The sequence below is a fragment of the Pleurodeles waltl genome, chromosome 6 (genome assembly GCF_031143425.1).
Source record: "Pleurodeles waltl isolate 20211129_DDA chromosome 6, aPleWal1.hap1.20221129, whole genome shotgun sequence".
Classification (NCBI taxonomy): domain Eukaryota; kingdom Metazoa; phylum Chordata; class Amphibia; order Caudata; family Salamandridae; genus Pleurodeles; species Pleurodeles waltl.
Window position 1 is genome coordinate 1,401,077,445 of NC_090445.1, and position 26,896 is coordinate 1,401,104,340.

The 26,896-nt window shown below is 42.9% G+C and overlaps 1 protein-coding gene across 2 annotated transcripts in view; it reads left to right on the plus strand.

The window, feature by feature from the left end:
- Nucleotides 1-26,896, plus strand: part of VPS13D (vacuolar protein sorting 13 homolog D) — a 2,230,750-nt gene that overhangs the window by 107,488 nt on the left and 2,096,366 nt on the right. For both annotated transcript variants that reach the window (XM_069240741.1, XM_069240742.1), the window contains exons 7-9: nt 5,471-5,575; nt 13,124-13,294; nt 17,630-17,730. In XM_069240741.1, coding sequence (XP_069096842.1) covers nt 5,471-5,575; nt 13,124-13,294; nt 17,630-17,730 — 377 coding nt within the window. The remainder of the gene's footprint in view (nt 1-5,470; nt 5,576-13,123; nt 13,295-17,629; nt 17,731-26,896) is intronic.

A 26,896-nucleotide genomic window follows, 5' to 3' on the forward strand; every position in this document is an offset into this window, starting at 1 on the left:
TAGAAGTCCAGGCATTGCTACAGAAAGGAGCAATAGAATTAGTACCAATCAAACAGAAAGGAACAGGAGTTTACTCTCTGTACTTTCTCATACCCAAAAAGGACAAAACAGTAAGATCTATATTAGATCTAAGAACATTAAATACCTACATCAAATCAGACCACTGTCACATGGTGACATTACAAGACGTAATCCCACTGCTCAAACAACAAGAGTACATGGCAACACTAGACCTCAAGGATGCATATTTCCATATACCAATACATCCTTCACACAGAAAGTACTCAAGATTTGTATTCCAAAGGGTACACTACCAATTCAAAGTGTTGCCATTCGGAATAACTACTGCACCAAGAGTCTTTACAAAATGCCTGGCAGTAGTAGCTGCGCATATCAGAAGGCAGCAAATACATGTGTTTCCATACCTAGACGATTGGTTAATCAAAACCAACACACTAAAACGGTGTTCACAACACACAAAGTACGTCATAGAAACCCTACACAAACTAGGTTTCTCAATCAACTACACAAACTCACACCTTCAGCCGTGTCAAAAACAGAAATACTTAGGGGCAACAATCGACACAACAAGAGCGATTGCCACGCCAAGTCCACAAAGAGTACAAGCATTTCACAATGTAATACAGGTCATATATCCAAACCAAAGGATACAAGTCAAAATAGTAATGAAACTACTAGGCATGATGTCCTCATGCATAGCCATTGTCCCAAACGCAAGATTGCACATGTGGCCCTCACAACGGTGCCTAGCATCACAATGGTCACAGGCACAGGGTCAACTTCTAGATCTAGTGTTGATAGACCGCCAAACATACACCTCGCTTCAATGGTGGAACAATATAAATTTAAATCAAGTGCGGCCTTTTCAAGACCCAGTGCCTCAATACGTAATAACTACAGATGCCTCCATGATAGGGTGGGGAGCACACCTCAATCAACACAGCATTCATGGGCAATGGGACTCTCGGCAAAAACAGTTTCACATAAATCACTTAGAACTATTGGCAGTATTTCTAGCGTTAAAAGCATTTCAACCAATAATAAACCACAAACACATTCTTGTCAAAACAGACAACATGACAACAATGTATTACCTAAACAAACAGGGAGGAACACACTCAGCACAGTTGTGTCTCCTGACACAGAAAATATGGCATTGGGTGATACACAACCACATTCGCCTAATAGCACAGTTCATTCCAGGGATTCAGAATCAATTAGCAGACAATCTCTCTCGGGATCACCAACAGATCCACGAATGGGAGATTCATCCCCAAGTACTACACACTTACTTCCAAAATTGGGGAACACCACAAATAGACCTGTTTGCAACAAAAGAAAACGCAAAATGCCAAAACTTCGCATCCAGGTACGCACAAGATCAGTCGCTGGGCAATGCGTTATGGATGAGTTGGTCAGGGATATTTGCATACGCTTTTCCCCCTCTCCCACTCCTTCCATATCTAGTAAACAAGTTGAGTCAAAACAAACGCAAACTCATACTCATAGCACCAACTTGGGCAAGACAACCTTGGTACACAACACTACTAGACCTCTCAGTAGTGCCTCATATCAAACTACCAAACAGACCAGATCTGTTAACTCAACACAATCAACAGATCAGACACCCCAGTCCAGTATCGCTGAATCTAGCAATCTGGCTCCTGAAGTCTTAGAATTCGGACACTTAGACCTTACGCAGGAATGTATGGAAGTCATAAAACAAGCTAGAAAACCAACCACTAGACATTGCTATGCAAATAAGTGGAAAAGGTTTGTTTATTATTGTCATAATAATCAAATTAAACCCTTACACGCATCTGCTAAAGATATCGTAAGCTACTTACTACATTTGCAAAAGTCAAAACTAGCTTTTTCATCCATTAAGATACATCTTACCGCAATTTCAGCTTACCTGCAAATTACCCACTCAACTTCACTGTTTAGGATACCGGTCATTAAAGCCTTTATGGAAGGCCTAAAAAGAATTATACCACCAAGAACACCACCAGTCCCTTCATGGAACCTCAACATTGTCTTAACGCGACTCATGGGTCCACCTTTTGAACCCATGCACTCATGTGAAATGCAATATTTAACATGGAAAGTTGCATTTCTAATTGCCATCACATCTCTAAGAAGAGTCAGTGAAATCCAAGCATTTACCATACAAGAACCATTTATTCAAATGCACAATCATAAAGTAGTTCTACGGACAAATCCAAATTAAAAAAAAAAAGTCATATCACTGTTCCACTTGAATCAAACAGTAGAACTACCAGTGTTCTTCCCACAGACAGATTCTGTAGCTGAGAGAGCACTACATACATTAGACATCAAAAGAGCGTTAATGTACTACATTGACAGAACAAAACAAATTCGGAAAACAAAACAATTGTTGCTTTCCAAAAACCTCCTACAGGAAATCCAATTTCCAAACAAGGCATTGCTAGATGGATAGTTAAATGCATTCAAACCTGTTATTACAAAGCAAAAAGAGAACTGCCTATTACACCGAGGGCACACTCAACTAGAAAGAAAGGTGCTACCATGGCCTTTCTAGGAAACATTCCAATGACTGAAATATGTAAGGCAGCCACATGGTCTATGCCTCATACGTTTACCAAGCACTACTGTGTGGATGTGTTAACAGCACAACAAGCCACAGTAGGACAAGCAGTACTACGAACTTTGTTTCAAACAACTTCAACTCCTACAGGCTGAACCACCGCTTTTGGGGAGATAACTGCTTACTAGTCTATGCAAAGCATGTGTATCTGCAGCTACACATGCCATCGAACGTAAAATGTCACTTACCCTGTGTACATCTGTTCGTGGCATGAGTCGCTGCAGATTCACATGCGCCCACCCGCCTCCCCGGGAGCCTGTAGCCGTTTGGAAGTTGATCTTGAACATTTGTAAATTCGTAAATATATCACTTTAAACTACATTGGGGGTTATTCTAACTTTGGAGGAGTGTTAATCCGTCCCAAAAGTGACGGTAAAGTGACGGATATACCACCAGCCGTATTACGAGTTCCATAGGATATAATGGACTCGTAATACGGCTGGTGGTAAATCCGTCACTTTTCCGTCACTTTTGGGACGGATTAACACCTCCTCCAAAGTTAGAATAACCCCCATTATGTACAGACATGTTTACTCCATTGCGTGGGCACTATTACTATAGTACACAACTCCTACCTCACCCTCTGCGGGGAAAACAATCTAAGATGGAGTCGACGCCCATGCTCAATGGAGCCGAAAGGGGAGGAGTCCCTCGATCTCGTGACTCGAAAGACTTCTTCGAAGAAAAACAACTTGTAACACTCCGAGCCCAACTCTAGATGGAGGGATGTGCAAAGCATGTGAATCTGCAGCGACTCATGCCACGAACAGATGTACACTGGGTAAGTGACATTTTCCATATATATATATATATATATATATATATATATATATATAAGGCTTTGACTGAAATACCAAAGATTAAAGTATTTTTATATTTGGGTGAAAATGTCAGTTTAAATGTAACGTTTTAAACAAAAAAACACCTGAAATTCACCAGTTATTTCAACTAACTATACTCTGCATCCTGACATGCACAGTGTTGCCAACAGAGATGTCCTTTCCGATATCTTCAGTGATGTTCTCTATTCTGTCATGACTGCTGTAATATGTGATGTCATAAGCTGTGCATGGGGAAGGCGTGAGTTATAGTTACTTGAATCCAGTTCCCTGCTAGCAGCCAATGCCCCACTGCACACTGCAAGGCCCTTCTGCAGTACACAACCAACTCATTACAGACACTCCAGCCCGCCCCCTTTTTTAAAATAGTTTTCCAATCCCACCAGACTCTTGCCAGAACCAGTGTGGCTGCTGCCCTCCTGTGGGAAATTTGCAGGTCTGTCCTGCTAGCTCCCGCAGGATTGTTGAAACACCTCCAAAAATTTTGTTTCCAAATATTGCCCCCAAAATTGGAGGGGATCAGGGTACCTCTACTCTGCTTCCCTTATACCTTATTTGCTTTAATTGTCAGGGCTCTGCCAAGTACCCATGTAATGAAATAGGTGGCATAACATTTCTCCTCATGTTGTTGCCAGCCAATTGAAGTGCGACCTCCTGCTGGACACCATGGATGTTCTCGCTTCCACAGTAGCGAGGTACCCAACAAGAAAAAAGACCTTCTCGGTCAATGAGACTGCTCTTTCATTTGAAGTTGCATACTTGCAGGACTCCCACAAAAGTTCTGTGAATTCAACCATCCAGATATACATAAATTTAGAACCTTCATTGCCCAAATCCTACTCAACTGATTTACTCCAAATCACAAAAAGCACGCTTCCTGGGTAAAGATCCTTCCGTCTGCCAAATGTGGTGTAAAATCCGTTCAGACGTTTTGGCTGTAGCACTTTTCTAAAATCCCTATGGAAGTTGCATGGGGAAATTGCGTTTTAGGGCTCCCCTTTATTTCTTGGCCTGTGCTTGATGGATCACCCTGAAATGTTTGCGAAAGGAGCTGAGATGGCTAAACTTTATTTTTAGAATTTCTTGAGAAGTTTTGTCAAAGGGGCCAAAGTTATTAGCAAATCAAAAAAAAGCTTTTACGATAACTAGTTTCTAACTAAAACTATACATTTTTATCCTTTGGGGGATTCTACATTGGACGCTTCCCAGTATTCTGGATGTCCACATCCAGGATATTTGACAGGATTCTTAACCCACCACCTAACCTTTCATCACTCAGCTTGAGGAGTGAGTCAAGTTTATCTTTTCACCAGCTATTCTCTTCTCTTTTTTTCTTACCTCTTCCTCCTTGATATGGCTAGCCTTTCTGCATTATTGTAGGGGTAGGAGGAATACAGATTGTGTAGCCAAAGTACTAATACAACAGAAGTATTAATGAGCTATCCACACAGGTCTTGCAGCTCCTGAATAACCTGTGTTCATTGTGTATACATGTAGGTAGTTATGCGTAGGATAGAGAAATGGTGCTAAAGGTAAGAAATGTTTCCTTCTCACTGTTCTATAAAGAACCAAGTACACAATAACTTTTCCTTACGTTTTTGTGACCTAAAATGTCTTAATTGGATTACATTCTTCAATCTAAACTTGCCTCATTTGACAAAGGTATTTTTGTGTTTTTACTATGGAGCATGACCAAAGTCTGTGGAGAAGCAAGTGCTATTAAAACATAAGATCTTGACAGAACAACAGGACATTCATTAAGCCACCGTGGTCACTGAAATGCAGATTAATCTGTTAATTTCTTGGCCAGTAGAAAAACATAAAGACAGTAGTGGCAGCTTCTCTGATTGAAGGAACTAGAAGATATTTGTATTTTATGTTGATATTTTGTGTTCAAATGTAAGTAAAGCTGACTTCTTTAAATATGTAGTTTTGTGTTCCTCTGATCTTATTTCTTATATTCTTAAACCCCATCCTGAAGGTGGAGAAGTTGATGAGAAAAAAACAACTGAATATTGCAGATTTCAGTGTTTACTGGGATGTTGATAGCACTTTGTTGGGAGATCTTCCCCCAGGAGAGTTACAGGTATGATTCATGTTTTCTCAACATCCGCGGTGAACTTTTGGCAGTTTGCTCAGTTTCACATGGGAACCACATTTTCATTGTTGTGTGCTTCAGCAGTGTTCGGCTGATTATTGATTGAGTGAGTGGGCAGTAGTGTAAATCCCTCTCTTTTTATGTGCTGATTATTCTTATTGCTCACAGTATGTGAAGTGCTAGGGAAATGAGCGTGAGTTAGTGTCCTACAGTGTTCTATCTATGCATAAAATGCTTTCTTTTGATGATAATTAAGATAGAATTTTAATGTGAAATTTTGTTAGTCTTGGGGAATGCCTTCAGTATTCCATTAATCACCTGAAAAAGAGTTTTGTTTAATTTGTAGAAGAGCACAGAAGAATTACCTTTTTCTTTGGGGAGGCGTGGCCAACCACCAGGGAAAATGGCATCTTTCTAGAGCAGCTCCCGGCGGCCATCAACAAAATCCCCCATCCATCCGCTAATCATTCGTAACCGGCGCCGGGCTGTCTCTCAGAATGTGATTGACTTGTCTTGGTGATGCCAATGGTGCCACTATTGTCGGCCTGAGTTGCCCCGCGGTGGCAAATGAGGCAAGGCCTGCGGGTCGAGACAAGGTCCCGGCTGCACATCAGTGTGGATTGAGATCGAGGCATCCGTGGAATGCATGTAGCTTCAGCTTCATGGCTCGCAACTCCCCAAAGCGATTCACCAGCGCGAGAGCAGTCCGAAGCTACTGTACAACTAGGAAGAGGTGAGGAAGCTGTTTAAGTCTGTGGCGGCCAAGAAGTGGAGATGCCGGTGCTTCCCGGGTCCTGTGATTCTGTTCGGCGGTGGAGCCACCTTATCCGGGCCAACGTCACGAGCCATACAAAGGCGAGGATGCTGACTGGCGGGGCGAAAGACCTGTAGAGAGCAGCAAGTTCAGAAGAGAGTTGACATCCAGGGAGGATCACCCGGCCCCTGCCGCCCACATACAGTCACAGAGCAGCGCTCACAACACAGCGGCCAACTCCATGAGTACAGAGCCCCGGGACTAAAGGTGCTGCCATAACGGCTTCTCTCTGTAGCCTGCCACATCACCAGAACTGGGAGGCCGTTGGGAGGGTGCCACTTTCCTGCATAGGACTGTAGATTCACTACTACTACTACTATTACTACTGCTGCCGCAGGACTCTCATTGGGGAGGGGTGGGGAGAAACATTGAGAAACCTGATGCTAAAGTGTCCCTAGGCAGGTGGTGGTGAGTACTGCTTTGAATTGTAAACCCTTATCCCCCCCTGACCCCCGTCTTGCATCCTGAAATTGTTTGCCTGAGGGGCCAGCGAACAACCTAGGAACATGACAAGGCGCAAGGGAGCCTGAGGGGCACACCGGACTAAACTAGACCAATACACACTCCCCAAACAGGAGCCCACAAAGAGCTAGGGCCTGGATTCACAAGCTCCTGCAGGCCCAACGTCCCCAGGAGGGGAGCCCCCCACGCTGCAAGACATAATGACAGCAATCCAAGGGATGCTCACCTCTCCGGACGCCAGAATTAACTTAGTCTCAACGGAAGTTATATTAGTGAGAGCAGACCTGTGAAATATGGGGGCCTGCATCAAAGAAATATAGGACTCCATGGCCTCTCTCAAGGTCGACACAATGGCTCTGAAAGTGGCTGTTAATGAATTGTGTACCACCACCAGGGCCATAGAAGATCCGCTGGAGGACTACGAAGGCTGATCACGGCATAATAACGTTCAAATAATAGGAGTACCCGAGCAGGTGGAGGCACCATTGGTTGACCTATTTGTGGAGGACCTAATCCTGAAAGAACCGCAGCCTTGTGGCCTCTCTAACTATTTTTCAGTGTAAAGGGCCCACTGAGTCTCCGTTGCATTGCCAAAACTGGGAATGCCGCCCAATTATTGCCAGATTTTTCATCCACCGAGATCGTGATGTCATATTACAAACTGACCTGTGCGCGCAGCCACTCATCTTTGCCAATAATAATATCACCTTCTTCCCAGACTCTACTCTGAAGGTTCAAAAGATGGCCCACATTTGTCTTGAAGTTAAAAAGGCCCTCAGGGACCAGGAGAGCAAGTATTCAATGATTGTTCTTGCTAAATTCTGCGTACTGGCTGAAGGCAATACCTGGTACTTCTCCACTTCTGAATGGCTGGAGGGCAGTAGGCGGGCCTGGGCTTTGGGCAAGCTCAGGGAGGCAAGGAAAAGACCACAACGCATCAGAACCAAGGGGTGAAAGTAACAGCCAACACAACACAAATGGCTCCTTGCATCATCAGACACAGTGAACGCTGACACTTGACTCACCCTTCATGTGTCCCTCGCTGACTACAGCTACCCGAAAGACCGCTGCAGGTGCACATTTGGCCATGGCGATGTGTTATATAGGCTGGAATCCACACAGACGACCAACCTTGTGATAATTGCTGCTTTAAGAAACTGCAGGACTTTGCAGTAATCTGGACACCATTGTTAATCTTTTTTAATCACATTCATGGGGGATTGGGTGGACGGTTCCTAAGTTTTGGATCTAGCCACCTACTATCAACTGGGTTGTGTTGGGGCAAAAGGCAACCGCGCTATGCAGAGTTGAGGGAGTCAACAGTTTTAGGTAACTATGCAAGGGGGCAGGGAGGGGGAATTTGTCTGTGCTGTTATTTTGGCATCTTTTGTTGATTATGTTCTTGATGCACTGTATAAATTGCACCATCATGTCACAGTTGCGTGGAAGTCTTCCGCTAGAGGAACTCGCCCCCTGCCACACACTGACCATCTCCTGGAGGTGTTCATGGCAAATACATTAGTTGCCCCCTAGCTTCAGGCTGCTCTTCTGGAATGTCAATGGTTTGGGGGTACAAAACAGGAGTGGTTCTTCAGTTCCTTAAGAGACACTCTTCAGATGTGGTTCTATGACGGGAGACGCACCTCCAGGACAAGTGGGGATACAAGATGACAGCCCACACAGGTTATACCTTGGGCTCGAGGTGGGTATGGGCATCCATCCTCCTGCATAGGTCCCTGCCATTTACTGTACACAACATTTGGCCTGATACCCATGGGAGATGCATAGCGATTTCCAGGAGACGCTTAACATTATTTCAGTCTATATTCCTCCAAGATTTTAATATTGATCTGTGTTACTCAAGGGACCGCTTGCCTCCCAGGGGGGAGGAGCTCCCTCGTTCTCCTCTGGCAAACTTTGTGACCGCCTTGGGACTTATGGACACATGGTGTGCCCTTAATCCCACATCCCACTTTGGGCACATGGCATCCTCTCACACATAGATTATATCCTCACTCTATCCAATCAACTCCTGCATTTCAGAGAGGTTTACCATCTTGCTAGGGGAATTGCCGATCACTCCTCGATTTGGCCGCACTATGGCCTACTGGATAGGCCTGATGAAAGGTGCATTGTGCTCGACCCCTGGAACATAAAAATACCCAGCGTTCTCTGAACTTTATGGCAATGTGTGTTCTAATATCCACAATTCCTCTGTAAGAGCTATCCTGGCACTCTGTTTCACAAATACGGGTTGTTATACTGTTCTGTGTAGAGTTCTGTAAGACACCTTTTACTACTTATAGTGTCCTCTCTTGAGGAATGGTGGTGTGCAGTGCCTCTGTGTTTATGGTGATAAACCCTGCACTGCTCTTTTCTACATAAAGATTTTGTAAAAGGCATGGAACTTCCTTTGAATTCTTCAGGTAAGACAGCTTTTTTTGTTACAAAGGGTTTTAGAAACTAATTACAAAACTGTGAGGGATTTCCAGTATGGAGTTAATACCAGACTCCATGGGTTTCCCTGGTAAAGGGTTTCTCATATTTTGAATTTTGAGAAGCATGCAAAACTGCGCTTCCTGTAGTTCCTTTGCCATGCTGACCTCAACCTCATACCCAGTTATCCAGCCAAGTGCCAATGCCTCTTCCGTAATAATTTTTTGATTTTTGGACAGTGACTCTCATTCTAGGTTTGGGGTCGGTTCCCAATACCTCACAGCCATTAGTATGATAGGAGGCATTTGCATTCTCTATCATGCGTTTCCACATCACCGCAATAGCTGTACCTTTTGTCTGTTGGTTTTATGAATGTTGATGATTGTTTTCAAGTGATGTTAATACATGTTGTTCTAAGTGAAAGAGATTGTGGAACACCGTTCCTGCATATTAGGACACCCCTCATCATGAATCACTGGTTGGTCAAATGCTTGCACCTCCTCAGGTACAAATTATGTAGTGGGAAAGTAGGCAGATTTATTGCTTAGTGCTTCAGTCTATATTGTTGATGCTTAGTCTATGTTGTTTTGAAAGAAAACTTTCAGTCCTGCTTTCTGACAGTATTGGGCTAATTCGCACCTGAGACTAAATTTGTCCAAATGCCGTGCGGGTACAAATCCCAGTCCCTTCTTGAGAACCTGAATTTCGTTCTCATGCAGAATAGTTTAATTGAGGTTAACCACTAAGTTGTTGTCTTGTTTGTGCTCGGTTGGTTCTTCTTGCCCTTGCTTCTAGTTACCATCTGTGGTTCCTTGGTCCATTGTACCCTAGTAGTGTCTTTTTGTTTTCCCCTGCTCTGTCCCTTGTCTTGCCCTAAAAAATTGTTCTAGGTGTTGGGAACGGAAATATGGGTAGAAGTTGTTGGTAGTGATTTGGCCAAAACCAACAAGGGTGGCCTGGTAGTGGTATCACAGGGGGTATAAATGTATTAAATTTACCCCATCACTCTCTTTACTGCTGCAGCTAAGGAATATGACTAAGCAATGGTCTTAGCTGACATTTATCGTAGGTCTCGAATAGCTCTTTCCAAAAAGTATCTATCACCCAATGTGAAGTTGTAAAATGTCAGTTTTTTACATGGATCTATAAACACCTCCTCTAGGTGTAGAAGGCCACATGGTTGTAATGGACATTTAGTGGGCTGGCATTTTTGACCCTACGGGTCCTATGAGATGTCTGTAAAATATCATCCCTCTGCATGTTATAAATAAAGTCCATAAGTCTCATCTAACTGAAGAATTGGTGAGGGAAATAAGATGTTTTTTCGGTGAGCAGTGTTTTTGAACCTCCATTACTTAGATTTGAACACAATAGCAAATAACAAAACAAACTCAACGTAGCGACCCTTTGTGCATTCTGACAATTTGAGTTACTCACTTCAACTTCATTTCTCAGCCTCCCTGCTTGTCAGTGATATCAGGGTTGTGCCTTGTCCCAGCCAATCTAAGGAAAAGGTAATATTCTTTTAAGTGTGTACTTTTTTTAATTTTATTTTTTTAAGCTCCACACAATGGGAACAGGTCCCTATAAAATAAATCTGAGCCCTATAGTAAGCTATGACCTAAAACCTAACACAGAAAGCTTCAGTGTAGTCTCACAATATGAGCGGGGTGCTCCAGCTACAATTCCCTGCTGCCCCTCTTTTCACCTATGTCAGGAACGTGCCTCACACAAAGCAACGTGACGTGGACACTCCCTGACTTGCGAAGTGAGGGATGCCATTTTAAGTGGTCTCCTAAGTATCAACCTTCTGACGGTCTCCTGCTTTATAGGTAACACAGACGGAAACATCTTTAAGTGGACAGGGCATGGTGGAACAAGAGATTTCTTTCTCCTGTACGATATGAAGTGGCCATCTATTATGCCTGATATATTATCTGATATATATTTCTTGATTTATAGAGTCTGACTATAGGGTTTTCCCGCGAACTGGTCCATTAGGTCTCATCTTGTTTAAGTTAAGATAAGAGAATTTACCGCACTAATGAATGAATACACTTGAACGTTTTTCCACATTCATGGTTCACAGGTGACAACCTTTTACACAAATAGTACTCTACACAACATGGATTGAGAAAAGCTATCTGCTATTTATTTTATTTCATTTGATTAGTATTCTTCCCATTTTGTGTCCCCAGTGTTAAGTAGTGTCTTATTGTGGTTATGATTTTAATTTTTATTTTTGCACCTTCTACAGGACCATCCAAATATCGCAGGCTCAGTGTGGATGCGTGCTGATGCCTGCTAGAGAGTAACTATAGTAAGGAGTTAGGAAAGTGAAGATCTGGGTCCTGAAGAAAGCCAGGGGCTGCTTTTTGGGATTTTGATACAGGCTGAAACATGTCAACCCATTTAGATGCAAGACTAATAGACAGTTTGTGCATTGCAGTAGCTTTTAATCATCTCTCCGCCCACCCTTAATAAATAGCAATGTTAAAGGCTTATGGGCTTTTATGCTTTCTAGATCCTAGTTCCACCAGTATCCACCCATAAAAGTATTTCACAAAATCACGGGGAGCCGATTCACCACTAGCATTTTTCTCTAGCGAATATGGCCTGGCCAATGAGGAACAATGATTCTGGGGTTTTTGGGGGTAGAGGAGGGGAGGGGTGTTATTAGTTTCAAGTTTTTTTTTTTTGTGAAGCTCCTTGGTGCAGCTCACTGTTCATACTGTGAGGCATAACATGGACTGGAGGGTTCTTATAAGTTGAGTAACTCACTGTGAGTGACCCTCCGTCTAGTCTCTCAGAGACTGGTCACGTTTGCCTTTGCTGTTCGTTGTACATTATTTTTTAAGTAGCCAAAGGAGGTCCACCAAGGAGCTGTCCTGTAGTGCCCTATCCATGGGTACCCAATACTCTTTGATTCTCGCAGTGACTAATTAAAAGCTATTCTCATTTGGACTGCTCTGTAGTATGTCTCAATGTAGGAGACGCCTAGACCCCCCCCCCCCCCCTCCAGTTTAGGTGGAAATAAGATTTTCCTGGTTTCTACATCTTCAGATAAAGGCATCACTTGTGTTCTACAATTCCTAGTTGGATATATGTGTAGGCATTCCCTCAAAAAAGGTAAAGTAGCCTGGAAATTTTGTTCAACCTTAAAGCTGTCACCCACCCCAACCACGATTCAAAAAGAGATTGCTATCTATGGATATCTGCCATGTTACTCATGATTAGTGCGGGTAGATTGCCTTATACAGTCCTTGAATGTTCGTGTTACTGTCCCCGTATCGCTAAAAGAATTGTAGACATGTACCAGATGTGGTATTAGGAGGGACGAGAAACTGTTGTAAAGACGGGCCTTAAGTTCTTCTGGACCATATGGTTTGCTTATTGAGAATTGTTTGAAAGCATCCTGGATCTCTTCAGAGTTTATGGGCGCTTTTCCATTTTCGAATGTGTGCAGATTTGTTAAAAAAAAGTATTTGTAATTTTCTTGATATTATCTTGCATTTTACCAGCATAATCCACAATAACAGTGATGCAGCTTAACACCATAAATATTATTAATAATCTTTCTTATGGTACGACCTAGAAATTCACTTTTTTGTTTTCTCTGTGTATGATTGTACAAAAACACCAATACCCTTTTTAATATAAAATATTTTCCAAAATATTGTATCTCAGGACTCCGACCTACGCCTGCTTGATCTTACAACTTGCTGTTCTAAACTGCTCTTCCTGATTGATTTCTTCATGAGGCACATGGAAATGCTTGTTTTCTTTAATAAGGGTTTAATCGTGCCTATAATTCTGATTAACAGGAGGCAATGGACAAAAGCATGGAGAGTCGAGATCACCAGTATATACTTGAGCCTGTTTGCTCATCTGCCCTTCTTAAGCGAAACTGCTCTAAAGTTCCTCTAAGGTCCAGACGAACTCCACGGATTGAATGTGACATTGATCTAGAGACAATACCGTTACAAATGTCCCAGGTAATAAATAATGTCTACTGTAACTACTGGTCTTTACCGTTGTTTACCTGACTTTCTATCCAGTACCGAAATCAAGAATCAGATACTATCTTAGAGCTGTGGTGGTTAACATAGTTTATCACTTCTTGTGTATATTTTCAAGGCCTAAGTTTATAAGTATCACATATTTATCTTGAACGTGTGATTTATAACCACCATTTTTATGCTGATATGCTGACACATAATCTTAGAAGCGCAACCCAGCTCCCGTTTCTTTCTCGAACTGTGTTAAGATTTCCCAGTGAATTGAAAATGCATACATTGTGTTGTGCATGTAGTTCCCTACATTTTAATGTGAGAAACTGGTAAAACATACAGGAAACATTGTATCTTTTATTTTAAATTCGGTGGAATAGATGGAGAAGTTTATTATCCTTTTTCACTGTTTTTACAGTAGATACGTCTCATGTAACCCACTGCAGAATAGATAAACTGGGCCTGCCAGCTTTCACACTATCCGCAGAAACACCAGCCACTAAATATGTTGCCCACAGACACAGCAGGACATGTTAGCTCTCATTCTAATTTAACGAAGGAGAATGTAGACAGTGTGTCATATTCATGCTGCAGTACATAAATCACTAGCCACAAGAAGAAGCCAAAACTGCATGCATGTTCCAATCATACATCCGCAGCTAGTGGATTGGTACAGTACTTTTCACAGTCTTTGGGACAGATGGAAAACACAGTGCCCCTTTGTATTGTGTGTTCTAAGACTCACTGAAAGATGATATTCAATTTAGAGGAGTGTTGGCATGCAGACTGTTGAACCTTCTTAGACATTTCTTTGTGCCATGTCTTTTTTCAAGCAGGCTGCAACATAAGCCTTAGTTTTTTTTGCTGGAATATAGTACCACTGGAAGCATATGAATTGATTTAGTGAGATTGTTTTTCTGAGTTCTAACAGTATACATTTAGAATTAGATATGTGCAGGGCTCAAAGAACTGCAGAGCTGACTTAATTGGGGGTTATATATTCTGGATGCATCGTCAAATGGATCTAACAGTTTGGAAATGTTGCGTCCATGATTATTGATGCTGTAGTGATGGTGAGTACCTCGATAAGAGAAAATAAATAGAAAACAGATATGCAGGAAGATAATGTGATAAAACATGTAGCAGAGCATGTTTTGAGTTGCTAGCCAAAGCATAATAATTTAGTATATGCACTGCTTGCTCTTAAAGGTAGCATGTGATGTGTTCTTGAGAGGTGATATGTTTGTTCCCAATAGTACTAGTTTGTGGTTAGATTGAGAGAGTGACTTATCTTGGACATTTAGGTTCAACAGTCACCAGAAACTGATGAAAAGCATATTTTGGTAAACTGGTATAGATAGTACAACAATTGAAGAGTTTGTCAAATCTTGCTTAGATTGTGACTTGTGAGTCAAATGGTGGAAGTGTAAGTCTGCTCTGATAATGCCAGTTTCTTTTCCTGATGGGGCAGGAGAGCATCCTTCCATGGATGTTTTCAGTCCATTCGCTGCTTTGGTTGCAAGTAAGGAGGTATGTTATAATACTAGTTGGCTATTTGTCAAAACATCTACTCTGGACAATGTTTTACATTGTTTCACTGACTGCTTTTTTTAAAGGTAGTGGTTGCCTTTAACAAAACAACTGATATTACTGTGCAATTAACTAAATAAACTATGAAGAAATATTTAAATCAGAGCAACATTGCACATAAAGAACTAACAGCCGTTTATTATTTGTGTGAAGTATATAAGGTACACCGAATGCGGCCCTCCTGACCTTAACATGCAGCCCCTGGTCAGCATCCGCACTGGGCTCCGCACTAACATCAAAAAGATGTTAAATAAACAACCAAGTATTAATTTTAAAGTTATTTGAAGTTAAAGAAGGAAGTAACTAGGGGGTCCTGCACTGCTTAACTTTAGGAACAGCTTGATTTTTAAAGATATCCTGCAGCAAATGTGTAAAAATATGATGGTCTTTTCAGAACTCAAAAAGTATATTTCTTTAACACGCAGAACCATTTCACTTTAATACATCAGATTATGCGCTGAGAAGTATATATATTTTTTTGTGATAGTTGTTAAGCATTGTTTTGCTTTTCACTAATAACCGAGCTGAAATACTCATTTCCTTACAAAAAATCTCTGGAATACACTTCTTAGTCCAAAGAAGACATTTATTATTGCACTACACAAGGTTCCTAAAAGGAGATTAGCATTTTAAAAGCACACGTTTAAAAATAGTCATAGCAATGAAATGAAAACGTACAGGATTGAATCTCCACTACAATATGCACAGCAAATATATGTATCTATATTATAATGCAAAGCAAATAATTAATAAAAAATGCATCACCGTAGGGCCTGTCAGGTGCTTCATCTTTCTCCTGCCAGCAAGCTGATGACCCCATTCGACTGTGAAAGAAAGATCTCTACCCTCATGGGAAAATCTATATCAGGCATCCGACGTCTGAATCCTGATTGAGGTCTCTGAATCTCCTACTGTCGAACTGGGTCTGTTTTAGATCTTAAAAAACCCAAAGAAGGAGCTTTATGAAAAAAACCCTCCTGTTGCGCAGGAAGTATTCAAACATGCTGCTAGTTTAGGTATGCTTTGGAAATAACACGTTGGGATTTGGCTACAATCCCAAGATGTCAAGTTAAAGCAAGGTTGTTCCCTGCCGTCTGAGTACATTCTTATCAACCAAAGCCCTCGGTGAGAAAAAAAGCACAAAAACAGACAGACAACGTGAAAAATCACTGCCAGCCTTTAACGTGGCAGTGTCTAATGCTACGATAAAGTCAATAGGCAGAATGAAGCTAAGGCTAAACTGAATACAAAATAAAGTCTGTAACTGGTGAACACTGGACAGCTAGGCCAGGTGCAAAGTGGTGCAACACAAAGTCAGTGGTCAAAACACACATTTCACTACGAGCATGAATTTGGAAACATTCACTCCCCCTGCCCCCAACCGTGCCAACCATGCCAATAAAGAACTAAGAGGCAAGTCAGGAGACATGTGCAGTCTTTGTTTGGTCTGAGTTCTTCTTCTAAATGAATAACATTATAGTTCTTAAAATCAAAATATATGAACAACATTATAGTTCACAACACAGGAGAATGTTTTGTACAGTGCACACCATGAAGTTGTGTATTTATATATTTTATGTATTTACATATTTCCTATATAGTGAAGAAAAAGGAGGGAAAGTGAAATAAAGCAGTTGCATAGGTTCGAACAATTTGGTTAAGTGGGACAGCTGGGATTAATCCCCAGTTTTCTGGTTTCACGTTATGCAGGTCATTCACTAGATGTATAGGCTTTGCTTCCCCTCCTCCCCCCCCCCCCCCCCCCCCCCCATTAGCGACATCCCACCCCACAAAACATACCACCACAGCCCTGCTGGAATCAATACAGCCCTCAGTCATACCAAACCTTTCAGCCCCTGGGAAAATGTTTGTGTACCCATTCCGTAGAGTATTTATGAGAGATGTTGTGAGTGTTGTTTTTGTACGTTGCAGAGGACGGCTTGGTTTTTGCCTTTGGAAATGGTTAGGAAAATGCTGTGAGTAGCCGAGTTGAGTCCTGTTTGGTTGAAGATATAAAAGGTTCACAGGTTGTCTAAAGACAAATGAAAAAATAACTTAAGACAACACAGCAGTCACAGTGTAGAATTGTGGCTGGTGGATCCATACATGTTGGATACATTAAGAAAGTAGGGATGGCTCTCTGGTATGTACTTGAACCTCTGATTTCCCAAATAGTTGTATTTCTTATATTAGTCATCGTGTAGTGCAGAGCAGTAGATTAGGAGTTTATTCTCATTTAAGCCATCAAGAAGCTTGGGTTGATGCTTACTTAAGTAGGCTCGATATACAGACTGATGAAGATTCCCGGGCCATGAAAGCGAGCAGTGTACATATTCGGAATCCTGTACTTACTAATGTTTATATTTTATTTTTGGGAAAGAAATGTGGATCATGTATTCTAATACTGTGTGTATCCATATATGTTTGTTTCATTATTGTAAATAGTTTGTTACATGATTTTTGCATCTATCACCCTAGCGCTTTTCCTTTACCCTTCAGCCATGAAATGTATGTAAAATTACATGTTCATCTTTGCAGAGTTATGTCTGGAATACCTTATCATTCATGGCAGTTGGACTAACTCTAGCCCTCTCTCAGGGCATAACTTATTGCTGTGTGCAATGTTGTAATAAACATTTAAACTTACTTGATTACCTTTGCCATACTTTATACAGATGTAATTAATGCATATAACCTAATCCAGAAGTCACCTTTCTGATATGTTTTCAGGGTCAGTATCACCAGATCGTCGGGTTTCTAGAGGAATTGGATCGGAAAGAAAGACAGCTTAAATTTAGGAAATGGAAACCGAAAGTGACTATAGCTGAAAAGTAAGAAACAATTGTTTAAATATTTTCAATATCATGATGTTCCCTCACAGATTCTACTGGCAGTGTATTGTTTGTGAAACCATGTGATATCAGTCAGCGCCCTCTCAATCTCCATCGGTATTGACAGCCATAATTCTATTGAGGAGCAAGGCAATATTCTGCTATGTATGATTTGGAATGTGTTGGGATTGATCATCATCAGCAATCTGCGGCTGAAGATTCAGGCTCTTCATATTGAAGCCAACTCCAGAGAGAACATTACTGGCACCAACTCTTTTGGGTCACATTAGGGAAAAAAGGGAAAGATAATCTTCAATATCTGGACATCACAGTTGATGAGCCCTTTATTGCATTACTAGCAATATACCTGTGAGCCCGGGCAAAGCCAGGTTTAGTGCCCCTGCTTGTTGCTGAACCATGCCTCTGACCTCTCTCTGTCTCTAGAAAAGGACTGGAGGGAGGTGAAAGGTATAGGCAGGAAGAAATTCAGAATGCGTCATTATCGTGTGCAGCAAGTGTAGTAGTGCTGCTCACCAAAAATGACTGAGCAGTAAGAGAAGATGGCGAAGCTGCCTATTACATTGGCTTCCAAGCATGCTATGAAAATATGCCTGCTTATAGTGGGCACAGACTTGCAGCATGCTTCTTAGAGAAATCCTTTTTTGCCAGATGTTGCTAAAGTGTACAAGTTTGCTGTTGGAGGCAAGGGTGCTTGAAGTGCACCTCAGAAAGGAACCAGTCTTAATCAAAAAGGTTAGTAAGGCAGTCGAGTCCTTCAAGGCTGACCCAGCACCGAAAAGTCAATGTGGGGCATGTGAGTGAAGCACCAAACGTCCCTTTTGAGGGAGAAAGGGTAATCCCACACATCAGAAAGGTGTCATGACAGTTTCAGCAGCAGTACTTTCCTATTCTGTGGATACTATCATCTATACCCTGGGATATTGGGATCTCCAAGGATCTTCTCAAATGAGTGGGCACCCTCATTTAAGACAAGTTAGTTATGGCTTTATGTTCTTGGGCCATTTTGAAATTCATTGAAAACTCTCCCCCATTCCTCCCAGAGGCCACAGTAAATTGGGAAAATAACTTCAACAGCTGGAGATGTTGGTACTTTTCAGCAAGCCCGTTATTGTACTCGCACCAGTGCACAAATACAATCAGTGAAACTACCCAGGTACTTTTACTTGCAGGACAATCCTGCCCTGTCTTAGACTTGAAGTTTATCATCTGGTTTATCCAAAACCGTTGTTCTGACCTTAAGAAAAGCAATCATTTCCTAACAGAGTTGCAGTTGGCACCTCTGTTGTTAACAAAACCCCTGATCCCTGTGCTGCTAAGCTTTGCTGGTAAGTGTGTATGTCTTATCCTGGCTGGCTGATAAAACTTCCTTTGAAGGCAGGGGTGTAGGCAGACGTCATTCATACATACATACATTCAGCAGCTGAAAGATTTGCAACTGTCCAGCTACTTCCAGAAATCCCTCTGGAAACCATGTCACAAGATTTTTTTCTTCCTCATTCACCTGGACTCCAAGTGCTAAAGGAATACCGCTAAATAAAACAAAGGTAGTGAGCTATGCTGGGAAGGTAACTGTCTGAGAAGGAATCAAGTTAAGTGACAACCAGAAGTTCAGAGCCCTGATAAGTCCTAGTTGGAAATGGCCCTCTCTGCAGGGTTACCACCAAACCTTTTGCCTTCCTCCTCCCCCTTTTTCCTGAATTCGTTTTTGTTGATGTTAGGACTCTGTGCACTCTACTGCTACTAACCAGTGCTATAGTGCTTACTCTCTCTTCTTAAAACATGGTGGAATCTACTTGAACCAAATTGGCATATTTAAGTTATTTACAAGTCCCTAGTAAAATTCACTGCCTGTGGCCAAGTCCAACACCATCCTTTTTAATACATATAAATCACCCTTAAGATAGGCCGTAGAAAGCATCGAGGGCATGGTGCAGTGTATTTAAAATTTTGGTCTTTAAAGTTTTACATGTCCTGATAGTGAAAAATTCTGAAATTCGTTTTTCACTACTGCAGGACCTATCTCATTGGAATTGCCTTATTACATTTTAAAGTATAATTTCCAGTTGGGAAGAGATGATCCCTACAAGTTTGGTGTCTATGGAATCCTAATTTAAAATCCTTACCTATGGTGAAGTCGGATTTTAAGTTGCTATTCTGAAAATGGCACTTTTTGAAAGCTGGCATTTTCTTGTTGTAGCCATTTGGGGCCAGATGTAGGAAAACTAGGTTTTGCGACTCAGAAATTGCGACTCCGAGCGAATCACAATTTCCGAGTTGCAAAACCATATGCAGAAAGGTGTCTCAGACACCTTCTGCGAGTCGCTATGGGGTCTCAAAGACCCCCCTCATTAATATTAATGAGGTGGGTCGCAATTTGCGCCCCCATAGCGACTCTGGGCACTCACGGGGATGGAGGCCTGCTGGGAACAGCAGACCTCCATGTCCGTGACTGCTTTTAAATAAAGCTGTTTTTTTTCCCCCAAGTGTAGCCCGTTTTCCTTAAAGGAAAACAAGCTGCACTTAGAAAAAAAAAAACGAAACCTTTTAGTTTCGGATTTTTTCAGGGCAGGCAGTGGTCCCTTGGACCACTGACTGCCCTGAAAAAATTATTGTGGGTCCAGTCACAAAGGGGAAGGGGTCCCATGGGGACCCCTTCCTGTTTGCGAGTGGGTTACCATCCACTTCAAGTGGATGGTAACTGCGACTCCATTTGCGACCGCATACCGCATACGCGGTCGCAAATGGAATTGCATACCACTGCGACTCGCAAATAGGAAGGGAACACCCCTTCCTATTTGGGACTCGGAAATGCATTTTGCAAGTCAGTTCCGACACGCAAAATGCATTTCTGCATAGCAAACACGCGTTTGCTACATCTGGCCCTTGGTGCCTGCAGTCTGTCTGGGTCACATGACTGGGTATAGTTGGCATTTGGGCTTTGTGTATTTCTTCAAGACAACCACATACCATGGCAGCTTAGGTGTGTCTTAACGGACCGTCACCGGCAGGATGGGATGAGGAGCTGGGCCCAGCATCACTTATACCTGAATAAGCCGTTTCCTGTCTCCACACAAAGTGCTGCATCCCCCTTGTAATTAGTCTGGAGCTAAGGCACAGGGCCTTTGTGCACTTAAGTCATGCCTCTAAAAATTTCTCCCACTTCAAAGGCACAACTGTGTATAGAAGTAGGACCCCATACAACAACACTTCAGTGCTCTTCTGGTTTTGTGGTTACTCTGCTAGGAAGAAAGACTGCTGTGCTACAGAAGGACTGCCACTGAAGGGCTGCACTCTGCTGGAGTCCTGCTTTGCTAACCTGTTGCCTGCTGCCCTGTTACCTGGGAGTGAGAAGAACTGGACCTGCATCTCTCCAACCCAGAGTGACTCAAAGGGCTTGTTGGCTGACCTGATCGGAAGTCTCATGGGTATTAAAGAATTCCAACCACCTTGCTTCTGCATGTGGACTCTGCCATCTGTGAGTCAACCCTACCAAGTGGTGCCACCCTAGTCTGGACCCATGGAAGTAGGCCTCTGGTGCTTCCCAGCTGAACTGATGCATCCTCTCTGCTGAGCAGCACATCCCTGAGCAGAACCTATGCATCCCCTTGGCTGAGTGCTACATCCATGAGCAGAACTGACGCATCTCTGCTGCTTCGTGGATTGGACCCAGCGTTGAAGACTTGCATCACCACCGCACCCCACATCTTGAGTTCGATGCATTGCCTTCGGAACCACTGTTGCGCAAGTCTTCCAGGGGGAGGTCTTTGCATCTCTCATCCACTGCAGCCCTGATGACATGGCTGAAGCTCCACATCGCAGATTCAACGCTCATCGAAACAGACATATCTCCTTGGCTGCGCAATGCAACCCGACACTGGCCTTTGCATTGCAAGCCCAGTCGATGGGATCTTTGATGTTGACTCTCCAGGACCTCGCAGCGCAGCCTCGATGCATCTTGGAACGGACACATTGTGTTGGCTGCAACACATCCTTGTCTCGAATCCACAGACTACTCCTCACCCAGGATTTAAAGTACTTTGCTTAGAGAGCCTAACTGGGTCCCTGTCGCTGGTCCACTCTCCATCGCGGTCAGCCTGAATTATTACTTTGTCCCGGTTTGACCCTACTACATAGCCCCAATTGGTTCTTTTTTTCTAAGTTCTACTATACAGTTTATTCTTTAAAAATTATTAACTCGAATTCTACTGTTTAGGTTTTTGTTATTTTAGTCTTGGTTTATGTAATAAATTAAGCTCTATTTTTCTAACCTGGAGTGGGATCTTTTTTGTGTGATATTTTCACTGTTTTACTGTTTGAAAAGTTGCACAAATAGTTTACACATTGCCTGCCTTCAAGTTAAGCCTGTCTGCTCTGTGCCAAGCTACCGGGGGTGAGCACAGGTTACTTTGGGGTTTGTTTGTGCTTTACTCTTATGAGAATTGTAGTTGCTGCAAGATAGGAGCCCTGCAGGAAGAGCTTCACCAACAATGGACACTGGTGACTAGGGATTGGCAGGCTGAAATTCAAGCAGTGGCCAAAATGAAAGCTGAATTGGCCTGGTAGATCCCTCATTTGCATCTGATGGTTGCCATACATTTCTGCCCATTGTTTTTAGAACTTACCTTTGGGCTTACGGATACGTCCCTTGAAGGCTGGGGAGCACACCTAGCTTGTTGTTGGCTAGGGGACCATAATCGGAGTTGGAAAACACTGTTTACTAATATGCTAGTGCCTCTGGCAGTCAGATAAACCTTAGCAGTGTTTCAGGCGCTGGCTACCAAGAAAGGCTGTGCTGATTATGATAGACAATAAAATGACAATGTGTGACATCACAGAACAAGGTGGCAGGCTTTCACTGACCTTGACCAGGGAGACACAAGCCATTTGCATTGTCCAGGCAAGCTGAGCATCTCCTTGATGGTGCAACATCTTACCTGTAAGGAAGGACAACAAGGCAGATAACATCAGCATGACCGAGTAGAAGCTTCACAAGTTGGACCTGATTCAGACTATGGGGAACAATGTGTTCGACCAGAGGAAGCCCCAGAAATAGACCTTTTCATTATGTGGGAAACAGCAATGGTCCAATTTCACGTCGAAGTTTCAGAATCCAGTATTACTGAAGGATGCATTCTCCTTAGGCTGAGCTGTAGAGCTCCATTGATAACTCTAGTTCACTGAACAGTGCACAGACCGCTGTAGTGCAAGTGTCAGATGACCCTGGTGAGCCCAGGTTTGGGGATGCATATTGATGTTTTCTCACTTTGAATTAACAACAACCTGTCTTCTGCGGAGGAATGAAATGGAAAAGATACTGCATCACTATCGAGCATCTCTGCCTCTTGGTGTAGCTCTGTCAGTCATGGACTGCTGCAGGTTGGGTCTGGCAATACTATTTATAATTGGTAGTAAGATGAAAGCAAGTTTGTCCTTGTAGGGCGTCACCTGCATGCCACATTAGTGAAAATGCCTCTCCACCAGCCTTTCACTCCTGTCCCACCTCAGAATGCTTTGCACTATTACATATTTGTGCACTGTGTTTCAGGTCTACACCATACATTTAAATTATTGCCATACATATTATACCATCTGGTTGGCAGAGGTATGTACACTGTCCAAACAGGAACCCCAATCTTAGTCGGGGTAAGACAGATACACACAATAAATTAACCTGTGCTCACCCTCTGGTAGCAGGCGGCAATGCGTAAAGTCTTTGTCCAACACTTCAGTCCGTAACGCATTGAAAACACACAAAAGATTCCACACTAGTAAGATAGAGCCGAATTATCTGAACAAAACAAGACCAAAATACAGTAGAAGTTGAGATATGAATTTTTAAAGAATAATCTGAAATGTAGTACTCAAAACCATAAAGCGCTAACCAAATCAAGAATATCTGGTTGGCTAGTCTCAATTAAATGCAAAAGTTCAGGCAGCCCGTGATAGAGCGTGGGTGGGATATAGTCCCAGACAAGTCCCGCTGAAGTTTAAACTACTGAAGAATTGAGCAAGGAGTCCTGTACGCAGAGAAGTTCACCAGGAGCAAGGAGAACGTTGCTGGCGGTGGTCCATGGGTGCGAAGAGTCAACTGGGCTTTGCAGACGGGCAGACTGGGGCTGCACAGTTGCGAGTAGAGATGCTTGCTGTGCGAAGACACGAACTTGTGGTTGCTTGCGCTGATTCTTTAGGTGAGCTCTGCAGTTCTGGTGTGAGCGGGCCCATTTGTGGTCGCAAAGAGCCCAAAAGCTTGATTTAAGGAACCAAAAACCACTTTCAAGGGCTCATGACTGGAGAGGCACTTCTTGGGAGTCAGGAGCTGGTTGAAGACGAGACCAGGAGCTGTAGCAGGTGAGTTGGAAGGCTTTTGTGCCCCTGAGACTTCAGAAAGAAGAAGGAAAGCCTGCAAGCCCATGAAGTCACTCTGGGTCTTATTGAAAGGGTGCAGTCCTTCCTCAGCACGGCAGAGGGCATGTGGGAAGCAGATCAGCGCAGCAGAACAGCAGTTCTTCCAGAGCAGCAGTCCAGAGTGGCAGTCCTTGTAGCAGCACAGCAGTCCTTCCTGGAAGAGTTCTTCACAGTGTAGCACTGTACTGAGGCTGTATGGTCAGAGGTCCAGTACTTGTACCTAGTTGTGCCTTTGAAGTTGGGGTGACTTCAAAGAAGGGTCTTTGGAGTGCACAGAGGTCCTGTCTTTCTGCCCTGGCTCTAGACTCACTATAGGGGTGGTATGCAGCCCTTTGTGTTGGTGCAAGACACTGTCCATAAGGTGTTTTCATCTCTTCCCTCTCATCCTGCCCAGGATGGCCCATCAAAATGTTGATAGCCGATCAGTCAAACCTAAGCTCCCTTTGTGTGTGCTGTCTAGAGGGAATGCACAAAGTCTTGCTGTCACCCAGCCCAGACGTGTATTGGAGACAGACTGCAGGCACACAGGGCTAAGAGCAGGAAAATGCCAACTTTCTAAAAGTGACATTTTCAAAATTCTAACAATAAATCCGACTTTACCACTAAAGAGAATTTCTTATTACAATTCCATAGGTACTAAATGACAGTCCTTCTCAATTAGGAATTACAGCTTGTTACATGTGATAAGGAACCCCTAATGTTAATCTATGGGAAGAGTAGGCCTCTCAGTAGTGATAAACAAATTTGAGAGTTTGTTACTACCAGGACATGTAAAACTTAAAAGTACTTGACCTATTAACTTTGAGTTACTTAGCACCCAGTCCTATAGGCTTCCTAGGGGCCTACCTTATGGGTGACTTATATGTAATAAAATTGGAGTTTAAGAATTGGCAAGAGGTTTTAAATGCCAAGTCGACATAGTGAGTCGGATAATGCCCCTTCCAAGGATTTGGATGTTGTTACGTGGCTTGGCCCTCTTGATCCCCCTTCAGAGGTTCCTACACATCCTCATCCTCATCCTCCTTTTTCAAGCTACATTCCATTTTCTCAATCTGATTGGGTGCTTGACTTAGCCAGTGCGAGTGGCCTTGATTCCTTGATGGCATTCAGCCTACTCTCCTCCCCTGGTTTGGCAACTGATGCAAGTTCTGCTTTCGCAGACATGTTGAGACGGGTTGCTGATGTGTTGCACTTGCAGCTTCCTCTTGTGCAATTATCAGCGGATCCGTTACTGGATTTACATCCTGATCAGTCTTCTACTGAACCGATCCTTCCGTATTGTGAGGATCTTTATGACATCCTCTTGGGTGTTTGGAACCAGCCTGTTTCTGCCCCCCCTGTGGAGTGTGCTATCTTCCACAGACTCTCGCCTGCACAGGAAGATCCATTATGCCTTCACCACCACCCAACCACTCAGAGTTTTGTGGTACACACTGCTTTGGCTGCACATGACGTCGTGCAGATCCCTCCTGCTCTGCGACAGCGGGAAGCCAGACAGCTGGATGCTGCAGTCAGGAGGATGTTTGCCTCCTCTAGTGCTGCCTTAAGTACCATTAACACCTCATGTGTGCTGGTTTGCTTCTCCCATGTTTCATTGGATTCAGCTGAGCATTTGCTACCAATTCTATCTGAGGAAGCTCAAACCACCCTTCTGACCATGATAAGGGATAGTCAGCAAGTGGCCAAACTCACAATTTGCTCTGGTATGGATACAACCAATTCAGTTGGTCGGCTGATGGCTGCATAGGTTGCAATACGATGAAGAGCTGGGCCAAGACTTTCTAATTTTTCGTCTTCAGGAAGGGATTCTTTGTTTGACATGCCATTTGATGGCAAATCTCTTTTTGGCGCATACACAGATTACGCTTTGCGCCTTTTTATAGATTCTCATAGTGGGGACTAATGTTCAGTCCTCCTTTGAGCCCAATCACCTCCACCTACACAGTTGCATGCTGTTTTGGGTTTCCGAGGTCCTTGAGTGTTTCTATGCGCACCTTTTTCTGTTATATGTTTCTTACAGTTGATGTAGTCCTCTGGATTTCCATTTAGCTCCAGAGTGTACTCCTTCTTTTGCAGAAGCATTGTTCTTACAAATTAGCTACCACTTGCAATGGTGGTGCTGCGCTCCGTTTAAGTTCTGCACATATAGCCGTGTAGACCGGGAGCTCTACTTCTGAGGCATGTTTCATGAGCCCTTCTTATCATTTGACCCCATATCTCCTGGTCTTTCCTTAACACATACAGTGGTTCTCTTTTTGTTGTGCTTTCAAACCAACTCTACCTTTCCTTCATTTTACCTTTAGGTGGGTCGCCTACAATCTCTGTTTTTGTGGAGATTGGGTTTAACCATGGTTCTTTCAAATATTCTGGTGTAAGCTATTTGCTACATTTTCCTCCTTTTTGTTCCCAGTTGGGATCTTTTCTTGCACTCCCACAGGAGCAATTTGTTTCCTAAATTATTTTAGGCTTCCTGTCCATCAGCGCTGCGTTACCACCCTTTTTCTACAGGAGGTCTTTTCTCCCATGTTTTCTATGGGTTTATAATAGATTCTGTCTTTATACACCTGCAGGACCACATTTGGTGCCTTTTGAAGGCTCTAATTTTTATCTTCCTCCTGTCTTGGTGGGTTGGTGTGTGTGTCATACCTTGTGTATTTAACAAAAAAAAGAAAGAAAAGGAACACATTTAATCAATTCACTTGCTAACCAGTGCTCATATATTCCTTTTCTGTACAACCCA